At 33.8% G+C, this 12,362-nt stretch overlaps 2 protein-coding genes and 1 long non-coding RNA gene across 3 annotated transcripts; 1 reads left to right on the forward strand and 2 right to left on the reverse strand.

The window, feature by feature from the left end:
* Positions 1-1,278: 1,278 nt before the first annotated feature.
* LOC140878436 (uncharacterized) lies at positions 1,279-2,217 on the reverse strand. Its single transcript, XM_073282038.1, has one exon. It carries the CDS (start codon positions 2,215-2,217, stop codon positions 1,279-1,281), a length of 939 nt encoding a protein of 312 aa, XP_073138139.1.
* Positions 2,218-4,438: 2,221 nt separating this feature from the next.
* Positions 4,439-8,538, forward strand: LOC140883848 (uncharacterized). Its single transcript, XM_073290447.1, has 6 exons — positions 4,439-4,462; positions 5,201-5,292; positions 6,513-6,568; positions 7,259-7,302; positions 7,493-7,621; positions 7,704-8,538. Exons 5-6 carry the CDS (start codon positions 7,493-7,495, stop codon positions 7,995-7,997), a joined length of 423 nt encoding a protein of 140 aa, XP_073146548.1. The 5' UTR covers positions 4,439-4,462; positions 5,201-5,292; positions 6,513-6,568; positions 7,259-7,302; the 3' UTR covers positions 7,998-8,538.
* Positions 8,539-9,764: 1,226 nt separating this feature from the next.
* Positions 9,765-11,913, reverse strand: LOC140884379 (uncharacterized). Its single transcript, XR_012150638.1, has 2 exons — positions 11,802-11,913; positions 9,765-10,198 (listed from the first exon to the last, which is right to left on the reverse strand). It is a non-coding gene; the product is annotated as an uncharacterized lncRNA (long non-coding RNA).
* Between the last annotated feature and the right edge of the window lie 449 nt (positions 11,914-12,362).

Here is a 12,362-nt window from a genome sequence, read left to right on the forward strand (position 1 = left end):
TTACATGGAAAGATATTTTCAAAGAATACAACATTCCTTGACTCCATAATTGTGCCTTCATGTATATCAGGATTCGTTGACTTATGTACTAAAAATCGATATGCACTACTATTGTATGCATAACCAATAAATATACAATCAACCGTTTTAGGTCCAATTTTTATTTGTTTTGGCTTAGGTACTTCTACTTTCGCCAAACATCCCCACACTTTGAGGTATTGGTAAGAAGATTTACGACCTTTCCATTGTTCATATGGTGTTTCATCTTTTCCTTTGATTGGAATTCGGTTTAGAATGTGAGTTGCTGAGAGAATCGCTTCACCCCACATATTTTGAGGTAAGCCAGAATTTATTAACAACGCGTTCATCATTTCCTTTAATGTTCGATTTTTGCGTTTTGCAACGCCATTAGATTGAGGTGAGTAAAGGACTGTCGTTTGATGAATGATGCCCGAAGTTGAGCAAAATTCTTCAAAAGGAGCCACATACTCTCCACTTCGATCATTTCGAATCATTTTAATTTTCGGTTGATTTTCAATCTCAGTTTTATATTTCTTGAAGCGTCGATCGCTTCATCTTTTCTTTTCAATAAATATACATAACAAAATCTGGTGCAATCATCAATAAATGTTATAAAGTACTTATTTTCACCTCGTGTTTGTACCATTTTTAAATCACATACATCAGTATGTATTAATTCAAGTGGCGTAGTACTTCTCGTGACATTATGAAATGGAGCTTTAACCATTTTCGCTTCAACACATATCTCACACTTGTTTTGTGGATTTATTTTAAACGTATGTATTACATTTAAATTTGCAAGTCGTTGCAACGTATTGAAGTTAACATGTCCTAATCGTTCATGCCATAATTCATAGCTTTCAAGCAAGTAAGCAGAACCAACAATTTTATTCTTCGCCTCAGGGCGGATAACATTCAGTACATTTAATTTAAAGAGACCACTATCTTGGTACCCTTTACCAACAAATACACCGGATTTTGTTAATACAAATTTATCAGATTCAAAAACCATTCTAAATCCAGCTTTGCTCAAAAGAGAACCCGAAACTAAGTTCTTCCGAATGTCTGGCACATGCAGCACATTCTTGAGCGTCACCTCTTTGCCCGAGGTCATCTTCAAAACCACATTTCCTACTCCAGCAACTTCAGACGTTGCGGAGTTTCCCATAAACAACTTTCTATCACCAACGGTGGCATAGGTGGAATACATGTCTTTCTCTGCACACACGTGACTCGTAGAGCCGGATCGATCCACCATCATCTTGGATCATCCACCATATTGGTCTCACATATAACAGCACTAAGATCAATATCAGAAAGTTCTAAAGGTACATACCTTTCTTGAACCATGTTCACTTGCCTTGGTTTCTGATTTTTGTTGTTTTTCTTTGGTAGTCGGCAGTTCCTTGCCATATGATTCGGTTTGCCACAGTTGTAGCAACTTCCCTGAAATTTCTTCGCTTTCCCTTTTTTTCTTTCCATCATGGGGCGCTTCCTCTTTTGACTCATACTAGATTTCGCCAGGTTTACTTTGGCCTCGGTTTCCATCAGATTTTTATTTTTATTTGACTTGGCCTCGGTGTTCCTATTGTCCTCCTCGATGCGAAGCCTCACAATAAGATCTTCAAGTTTCAACTCCTTACATTTGTGCTTAAGGTAGTTTTTGAAGTCTTTCCACAGTGGAGGCAACTTCTCAATGATAGACGCGACTTGGAATGGTTCATTGATTTCCATTCCTTCAGCCAATAAGTCATGCAAGATGATTTGTATCTCTTGCACTTGACTCATTACAGTTTTTGAGTCTACCATCTTGAAGTCCAAAAATTTGCCAACTACAAACTTCTTTATGCCGGCATCTTCAGTTTTGTACTTCTTTTCCAAAGAATCCCATAATTCCTTGGCCGTCTTCACAGAGGAATAGACACTATAGAGAGTGTCGTCAAGGCCATTCAAGATGTAGTTTCTGCACAGAAAATCGTTGTGGTTCCATGCATCAACCGCGGTCCTCCTTTGGGTGTCAGAGTCGCCATCAACGACGACAGGGGGATCCTTCTTCAGGAATCTAGACAGATTCAATGTGGTAAGGTAGAAGAGCATTTTCTGCTGCCAATGTTTGAAGTCGGCACCAGAAAACTTTGGCGGCTTTTCTCCATGAGCGGGGGCGGAAGCAAGCGGAGTGAATGAAACGGTAGACATCTTCAGAATCCGAGAAATACAAAGGAATTTCGTCTTGCGATTGTTAGTAAGTTGTATTCTGAATTCTGAAAACTTCAATGTCGGAAGCAATCAACAGCAACGAAAATGATCAACACAGTCGAGGCGAGAGAAACTCTCTATCCGCAAGACGAAATTGCCCGTTCCAAGTGCTAAACGTTAGCGACAATCGTCTCTAAGATACAACGACTTTCGATCGTGATATAGCAGCACTGCAAATATCACGAACTTCAACGAACGAAAATATGCTTTAACTTTTCTTTTGAGAAAGTGAGGGAGAGATTTTGAGAAATCTGAAATCTGAAATCTACGTTATCAGATGTTTCTGTGTATGTTTTCTGTGTTATAACCATCATATATATAGTCTTATACACGAAACAACACGTTTGCAACCCATGACAGAAAAATGCCAGAAACAGTCGTGACTGTTCATTCTGCAGAAGGTGTGCTCGGGCGGTAATTTTCTACCGCGCGAGCGCCCAATCCACTGTCTCGCCAAAATGGTACCGCGCCCGCGCGGCAATTTTTTACCGCTCGGGCGCAAGCCGTTTTGAACTCACTGTCTCGCATGTGAGGTGCTGCGCCCACGCGGTAATATTTTACCGCTCGGGCCTACTTCATAAAATAATAAAATATTATTTTAAATAAATTTTATTCAAAAAGAATAATCGGATCAGAAGACCACACCACACCACGCCAAGCCGAGCCGGCCGGGCGCGTGTGTTGCATCGGCTAGCGTCTTGCCCCTTTACAAAACATCAGGTGCCCTAAGGGCCCAATCCCATAAACCAAACATGGGTTATTTAAGGTGAACAATAAATTTGAGTTGTTCCAATGTGGGACAACCATTTTCCCATTTTTCTCCAATTTATTTCACCAAATTTTTGAATTTTTCAATAATTTGGACAAGGCTTTACAAGGCTTCAAAGCCTATTTGGGTCAATCATTTCAAACCCTTTCAAGCCCAATCACAATTCATTCAATATTTCCAACACATACGCGAACCCATCACAATTTAAGAATATAACTTTTGAGATCCAAATGATCGAGTCAAAATTACGTGCCTTACGAAGAAGGTATACGTTTTCCCTCAGATAAGAAATCCCAATATAAAGCTTTGCCTGTCAATGGAATTCGATTGCAATTCCCAATTAAAAGAGTACAAATTGATGTGGAAATTGTTTTGCATCAAAGGTTTATAAGTACTGAGAAAATATTATTAATACGTGATCTTTCATGCTATATTACATTTTTTATTTCGGACTTTTATATTATGAGTAAACAGTGTTCATTATCCGTCGCGACATACACCAAAATAAAAATCGCTCGACGCTCTCTCGCTGTCCATTGCAATAGGCGCTGTAGCCGCTCTTGACCCTCGCCTCTCTCGATCTCGGTTTCAGTTTCAGTTTCAGTTTCAGTTTCTATTTCTATTTCTATTTCTCCCGATTTGTCCCTGTAATGGTATGATTTAGTTTCGCCTTGCTGTTTTTATTAATATATTTTCTCAATATCAATTTGTACTCGTTTAATTGATGATTGCAATCGAATTTCATTGACAGGCAAAGCTTTATATTGGGATTTCTTATCTGAGGGAAAACTTATACCATCTTCGTAAGGCACGTAATTTTGACTCGATCATTTGGATCTCATGGGAAAGAAAAGTTATATTCTTAAATTGTGAAGTATGTGTTCGCGTATGTCATCTGATAATCGAAAGAAATCTGTATATTTTGTGTTAAGAATTTCATGAATATTGTCCAACAAATTGTTTATTTGTCATTAATTAATTTTATAACGATGATCTGTATTATTAAATGTATCTGACATCATTTTCTCCTACACTTAATTTGTTGACAGATGTGTGATGACTATTGTGACTCTCAACCACATTTAGTAAAACACATGTGAACGTCCACGCCGTATATGATGTCAACAGTGGTGCAAAACTAGCTTTGGACTTGTACAACAGGCAAAATGTTAGATAAATGATTTGATCTATATATTGACAGCCCTTATCATTTAATGCTCATAAAAAAATTTGTTTGCAATTTTTGTGTTGTTCACAGCAAAAGAATTTCGATCTCGTGAAGGTTGCCAAACTCAACTCTACATATGCGTGGGATTACATGATTGTCTGTGCACAGGATTGTGAAAGTAATGAGTGCCATCTTTTTCGATGTATTGTTGATGTGCTGAAAAAAAGGTTGTGTTGTGCGAGATCAAGGTACTATCCTTGCCATGATTTATTGATATTGTTATGCGTGTTTTGTATGAATTTGTGCAGTCATTATTGTTGGTTTATTTCAGTGTTTTTGTTGTATGGAGTGCACACTCAATCGTATCAAATAATATATCTTTGTTAACTGTCTTATGAATTCCATCTTCCACGTAGCCCGTAGTTACAATTCAAACCAACTTACATAAATTAAAATTCTCAATCTGTCATGAAGATGTTTAGGTTTAGTAGTTAGTCCATGTTACCTCTCAAATTATGGAGGATTAGGTTATTTTAACTATATGATACCTGCGTGTATTTTGTTCCGGATTTTATTAATGTTTCAAAGTCCATAGCCATAAAATTTGAAACGGGGAGAGGTTTTCTTTAAGACAGAATCTGATAAAATAAATAAATATTTAAGACAAAGAAAATATATGGATTATGGTGAATTTTTGTTAGTAAGTTCCAAGTGTAGCTCCCCAAATGGGATTTGATACTTGTATCAATGTGCTTTTAATTAAAAGCTTGAAGTATCTCCTTGGGTTACCGGTTGGTGCATTATTCTGCTACCCCCGAAAGTGAATGAAAACCTGGAATGAAGTATGCCGCATGTCAAAACCATAAGCTCTAAAATTTAAAAGCTAAAGTAGATTTTAAATACAGTTGTCTATTCAAATGTTGTTCCTTTAATTATTACTTGCTGGAAAAGAAGTCTGAAGTTTTATTTTTGTGTGATTTTTTTAGTGTAATGGTGTAATTTCAATCCTGATCGACGATGTGGATGACTATATAAAAAAAATCGGTCAAAGAGATGAAGATCGGCCCTCTGAGACTTGGTACAAACATATCCAGAATACCTTAAAATTATGTTTATCATGTTATTATTTTCGTTTGCCACTGATCAAGTATTTCTATGTTCTACGTTTAAGATTGTCTTAGTTTTTGGGACATTGAACTGTTAATTCCTTAATTATGGCTAACTAATTAATTTTATCCGGTAAGCGTAGAGGTATTGCTCATAGTTGTCAAAAGCGCGCCAATTGTGCCTTTTAGCACAAAGCACAACGAAGAGTACAGCCTGTGCTTCTATACCCTCCAAAGCGCATGCTTCTGTGTGCTTTTTTGTGCTTTAAGTGAGTTTCGGAGGAAAATAACTTATTTGCCAAAAAAATCAGAGCCATTTTTGTTACAAAATAGAACAGGGGATACCCTAATATTGTCGCCTCTGCCCACGATGCCTGCACCCTTGTAATCGGTGTTTTCAGAACTTGACTGGACCGGCCGGGATCCGGTGAAGGGTCCGGTCTGGACCAAGTTTAAAAACCGTTTGTTGTCAAACTGGTTGAACCTTCCTTGAGCTGGTGAACCGATGAAAAACCGGTCCCACTTGTTCAACTTTTTTTTTTAAAAAAATATGTTTATTTGTTATATACTTTTCAAACTAAAAAAAATATTTCTTATAATTAAAAATTTACTATTTGTCATATATATATATATATATATATATATATATATATGTTTATTTGGTTTTTGAACTTTGTTGAAAATATTATTTTAGCTGTATTTAAGCTTATTTTGATTTATTTTTTTGTTATATATATAATTGTATTTGATATTTTTATTATATGTATGTTGTTGTTTAGGTTTAAACTTTGGTAAATATATATATCTCATGTTTTTTCATATTTTTTTAAAATAAATTGATTGATAATTTTTATCTTTTTAGAATATTTTATTTATTGTGTTTTATTTCCATAAAATGTGTTTTTTGCTTTGCGCTTTGGCCATTAAGCCCAAAGCCACCTGAGCTCTTTAATGTGTCTTATGCTTTTTTGCTTTTGTTGCTTCCAGATATTATTTTAAGAATAGGTTGCTCCTTGGCTTTTTTTTTGGTTATTTTTATAGAAGGCTAAAGGTTTAAGAAATGTCCCCCCACATATTGGTCTTGTTATTTTATATCCTCTTCTAATTGAAATATGCTTATAATATTTTTGAGATTAGGTTCATGATTGTGCAACATTTTCTTACTAGCTATCTTTGCTAATTTTGAAAACAGGAGAAATGATCTTCAGGCTCTTTGTTCTGATGGTGTAATTTATGTCTCGCCTACTAGTAAGAATTAATATTGAAATATCACAATTCATTATTATATTTAAATGTTATATACTAGTTTCAACCTCATTGTCAATTTTTTTATCCTGCTTATCCTTTTCTTATGTCTGCTAGGACTGGTTACTGGTCAAAATTTTTAAATTATTAGGATTAAGGATAGTTGTTAAAGGCGCATAAAGGGGGACCTGACGTGCAAGGCTAGGCGCACGCTTGCGTTGTTTAATAATAACACATATATATACATAACTATTTAAGGGAATCTTGTAATATGAATGATTATTTGCTTGCTTACTTGATGACCTGGGGACCTTGGTCAAGGCTGGTTTGCTGCCTTCTTAGTTCAAGGCTGGGTTGCTGCCTTCTTCTTAGTTCAATGCTGGTTTGCTTCTATAAGGATTTCAGTTCATCAAATATCAATCCCATTTTGAAATCCCCTTTTCCCAAACACTATAACTGTATTTTCAATTCCAAATTCCTTCAAATCCTGTCGCTTCCAAACATACGGTAAAAGTAGTATTCCTTGCTAGCCCCGCGTCCCATCAATAATCTGTAATTGGTATTTATTAACAACAATGATTTTGAGATATGTAAGCGACCAAATGAAGTTTTGATTTGTTCTGCGAAAGTTTTTGAAATTTGTGAATATAAGGACAAAAGAAGTTCAATTGCATTTTGATGCTAATTTTGCAGTTTTTCGATTATTGGGAGAGGAATCGTTTTCAGATTTTCACAAGGTAGAAAAATTTCTTCCTTTCTACTCCATGTGTTTCTTTTCTTTAGATCTTGTTTTGTACTTTGCGAATTTCTGACCAGGACCACAATTGTTGACTCATGAATTGATCTAATGTATGGATCCTTTTTTTGGCAGAACTCATCTGTATTGTTGAAAGTCAAAAACTAACTTTTGTTTAAATTTGTTGACAGATGTGTGAAGATTATTTAGACCCTTGTTTGTATGACAAGTGTGGAACGTTGACATCAACAAATGTCAACTGCTTTGACTGGGTCGCAGAATATGCGAAATTGGCCATAAACCTCTACAATGAAAAAGAGGTTAGACATATTATTTAGCATTTTGCAGGCGAGATTTTGTAGCGCACATACTAATTTTGTTCTGCAAAATTTGAAATTACAGCAAAAAAACTTCATGCTCGTAAAAGTTGAGAAGCTCTACTCTTTTGTCGATCCACATTACTACTGCATGACTTTCTGGGCACAAAATGGTAGCAGTGATGAGTATCGTCTTTTTCGGGCTGTTTGTGTTAAGCGTGATGACAAGGTATTACTTTGTGTGGTTAATTTACCATCCTCTCTATGTTGTTACTGGTTCACATTATTTTTGTTCCTAGTTTATGTGAATGTTAAATGGATTGGTGTCTGTGGAGGCTATCAAAAAATTCGATCTAAAATCAATTCAAACCTACTATAATGAAATAAAATCCTTAGCTTCATGAAGGATTTGGATTTATTAGCAAGGTCTTTTTATCTTATAAATAAATTATGAGCTGTTTGCTGGTTTGTGTTTGTATGACAAATAATTGGAAGATTCTCCAAAGATGAATGACCATCACAAGTATCCTGTTTTGGATGATTGGGGTATTACCATCATGAATTCTAATTTGGCAATGAATAATACAAGGTTAGATGTATAATGAATGTTTCATTTTTCCACTCACGTGTATAAACACAGATAGGTTCATTCTTGTGATTATTTCTTACCCATGATATTTTTGAACAAAAGTGAGAGGAAATTCAATGATCTTGGAGTTTGCTCTTGTGGTTCTGGTGGCACTGACTCTGGCTTTACCCGTGGTTCCGGCGTCGTCGAGGATAGTTTGAAATATTCATTAAGTTCTATTGTCGAAAACTATTCAAAATATTTGGGTTGCAGGTAGATAAAATATTATTGTAAATGCTGTGAAACTTATGCGTTAAATTTATGTGTTAATTATACTTGGTTTAACTTGTGAAGCTCTTTCTTGTTATTGTTATTTGATTGAATTGTATGGCCGGTTAATGATGGATTCGGATACATATTCAGTTTCACGCTTAATTTTCTCATCCAAATATCCACTCAAAACACAATTTTGAAATGTAACTCGAGATCATTTCCACAATTTTTCCGTACATTTATTTTTGATAAAGGCACGGCGTATTCATTACAAGTTTGTCAATACTTGTCAAATTAAAATTTGTTACTACTTTCTCGTTACTCATTATAGGACAATTTTTTGACGCCTCATTTCAATAATAATAATAATAATAAAATTAGATCTGTCAATTCGGATTGGCTGATATTGTCTTGTCGCCATCAAGTGAAGTGGGTAGGCCTGCCATCATGGCGGGTTCGGAAAACATTAGTCCGCCATGGATTGTGGGTTGGACAGGTTAATCCATAAAAAAATTATTTAATCCATAACTTAAAAATTAATAATTTTTTTTAAAAAAATCATATATAAATAATTATATATGATATACATATTTAAAAATCATAAATCATTATAAATAATATAAGGTTGTGCTTGGATTGAGGTATTTGATTTGAGAGTGGATTTCAAATAAATGGATTGAAAATCCATTGATTTGAATCCATTGTTTATTAAATCTCTTGTTTTGAATTACATGAAATTTCAAAGTAAAATTTTAAATCCATTGATTAGAAATATATTGCTTTTTTAAAAAATTTAAGAATTTCAAATAATAAAAAATTCTAATATATTATTCTTTATATATTTTGAAATTAAAATTAGTATTATGATTACAAAATAACCATGTTCAATTTAAAATAATATTAATTTAAACTTTATTTATTTTCATTGAATTAAATATTAAATTTACATAATAAACTTTAAACAAAATATTAATGTTTTTCAAAAAAACAAATATATAACTTATTATAATATTAAACTTCAATTTCTTTTCATCATAACTAGTAACATAAAAAAAATATTTTTCGTGTAATAACTCTACAATAAAATCAAAATTTAGTAACATATATTAATCAAAAAAATTATATTAACACGTATCCAATATTCAAAAAATATATTTTGAAATTAAAATAATTATTATATTAATACTGTAACCATATCCAACTCAAAATAAAATAGTGTTCATGTCTTATTTATTTAAATAGACAAGAACATGTATATAAATAAGCATTTAACAAAGTATTAACATTTTTATCACAAAACAAACATATAAAATAGATGTATCATTCATCCTCGTAACTAAAAATATCAAATCCAAATTATTCATCCTCGTAACTAAAAATATCAAATCCAAATTCTAGAATAGTCATGAGTCGTAGCACCAAAACGTCAACAAAGAAACATCTAATCTTTTAACTTGTTAGTTTTTAAACAAAATTCTACAATAATCATGAGTTAATGAGAAAATGCACCCATTTTCTTTTCTCCTCATGCGAAAGTACTTTTAATAATCTAAAATTTTCAACGTCACCATTCATCAATAGCGAAATCTGTAATTTCGAAAACAAGACAATACTTCGGGCCCAGCTTCATCCTTTTCTTCCCATAAGTCAATTGGTTCCACCTCTCCATTAGAATCCTCAAAAGCTTCACGCATTCATCCTCTTAGAATCCTCAAAAGCTTCGGGCTCAGCTTCATCCTCTTCTTACCATTAAAATATGAAAATATAGAAAAGGTAATATTAGGGAAAAAAATGGCTGAAATATGGTCCAAGATTAGAATATGATCGCAATTTTATTTAAAGCATTATAAACAATTTTTAATCAGCTGAAAAGTTCAAAAACCAATTATTTCAAGCAACAGAATGAAAACTATAGTATAACATTCACTTCCCACTCAAAAGAGAACCCAAAAAAAAATCTTTTTTTCCATTCAAGCAAAATATAAACACTGAATGCCATAATTTCACTCACACGTAAAGTTGAGGTAATATAGTGATTCACTAGGAAACCCAAATCTTGGAAATAGAAGTATCACGGTCAAAATGTCAAACATATGACGAACAAAATCAGAACAATGGAATACAAGCTACAAGATCAAATAACGAGCTTACCGCCAATTGAGGTTGGGCTGGTTGTCCTCTCATTGAGAGAGAATCTCACATAGGACGAGCTTGGAAAAGGATTATCATTGGTCAGGGCTAGTAATGCAGCCCCTGTTTCGCATTCCAGAGTCTATTTTAAGGTAATATAAGTGTATAGGCCAAATACTGATGTCTGAAAGTTGTTCATAGTGCATCAGCTTCTTAAAGGGTAGTTAAGAAAATGAAATATAGTATTGTAGGCAAATGAAATACATATCAACTTTTTTTTTTGAGGAGAAAATACATATCAACTTTATGGGTTTTAGTTGTTCATAGCGCAGCAGCCCCTGTTTTGCGGTCTGAAAGAAGAATGCACAAAAGAATACATATCACACATCCGAAACTCGTTTTTGGGCAAATGGCTATGCAGGCTTTGTTCAGAAGCAGTGGAATAACAAGTGAACCGAAAGCCAGTCGCCATTGAAGATGCTATAAACACCCACACAAATTTTGTGCAAGAATTCAATGGTACTATTAGACATAATCCTAAGCTTCAATGACATGGGCTATGAGGAATATTGCTCAGAGAAGTTGTGAAAATCGACAAAAAAAAAACTTGCATATAACAAATTAACACTTTGAAATTCTATGTTTATCTATAGATGCAATAAACCTCTAAAGTTCCCTGCAATTAAAAAAATATTTGATAAAATGAATCCAACTCAAACGACTGAATATTTCTTGTCTTTAAGATTATAAGCCACACATTTTTTCCTAAGACCATCCAGTACTAAATGAGAAGAAATTTTCAGATAGGCAAATAACGGATTTCATGATGCATGCTATTTCCTTTGGAAAATAAATAGGCGTGAATTTTATTGACACCGATTTCACATTCAAATCAGGAACAACAACTATAAACAAAAGCAATCCTTCAAGGCTACATCGGCAAGAAAGAAAACTTACAAATAAAAATATCTCCCAAATCAAATTCAGTAAACAAAATAAACAAAATACTTGATCAAACAAAACTAAGATGGATCCCAATATAAAAAAGAAACAACAAATCTAAAGTCGAGACCCTTACCAAAATCAGAATCAAACAGAAAAACAACAAGAAGAAGAAAACAACAGAAATTTGGGATTCATTCAATCAGTATTCCGATTTCATTTGATTATTTACGAAAATGTTCCAAATAGGTTAAGAATGAAGAGACTCACAGTGGCGTGCAACGGAGGAAGTAGACATAGTTTGGAGGATCGATGCGGAGCCGAGTTGACGATGCCCAGGGAGGAGCGGCGCAGTGAGGGAATCTGAAATAATTGGTGTAATGGGTGGATTTCATATTTGAAAAAAATAAAGGCTAAATCCATAATATAAATCCATAGATTTCAAAATCTTAAATCTGCTGGGCTTCCAAGCAACTATATGGATTTGGGCTGAGGATTTGAAATTCAAATCGGCCCAAATTCATTGTTTCAAGCGAACCCTAAAATTTCAAAATTAATCAATTACATAAATTATTATAAATCTTACAATTTTTAAAGTCTATCAATCATATATAAATTATTTTAAAGAATTTAAATCATTCAAAGAGATCAACTAGGAGACAAACAAGAATTAACAATTGTACCAACACCTACTAATGGCATAGCAGTACCATCAACAATCATAATAAATATAGATGAACTGAGAGTAAAAGAGACAAAGGAGGACAAATGGGGTGACATATGATGGGAGGCACAAGAATCCAAGACCCACAAGGATGAGGGTATACCTGA

The sequence above is a fragment of the Henckelia pumila genome, chromosome 2 (genome assembly GCF_033568475.1).
Source record: "Henckelia pumila isolate YLH828 chromosome 2, ASM3356847v2, whole genome shotgun sequence".
Taxonomy (NCBI): domain Eukaryota; kingdom Viridiplantae; phylum Streptophyta; class Magnoliopsida; order Lamiales; family Gesneriaceae; genus Henckelia; species Henckelia pumila.

What these genes read in the sequence shown, in the direction of transcription:
- LOC140878436 (XM_073282038.1), bottom strand. Translation starts at nt 2,217, where the DNA reads ATGTCTACCGTTTCATTCACTCCGCTTGCTTCCGCCCCCGCTCATGGA.
- LOC140883848 (XM_073290447.1), top strand. Translation starts at nt 7,493, where the DNA reads ATGTGTGAAGATTATTTAGACCCTTGTTTGTATGACAAGTGTGGAACG. An exon ending in ACCTCTACAATGAAAAAGAG is followed by an intron (nt 7,622 to 7,703) that starts GTTAGACATATT and finishes TTGAAATTACAG; the next exon opens with CAAAAAAACTTCATGCTCGT.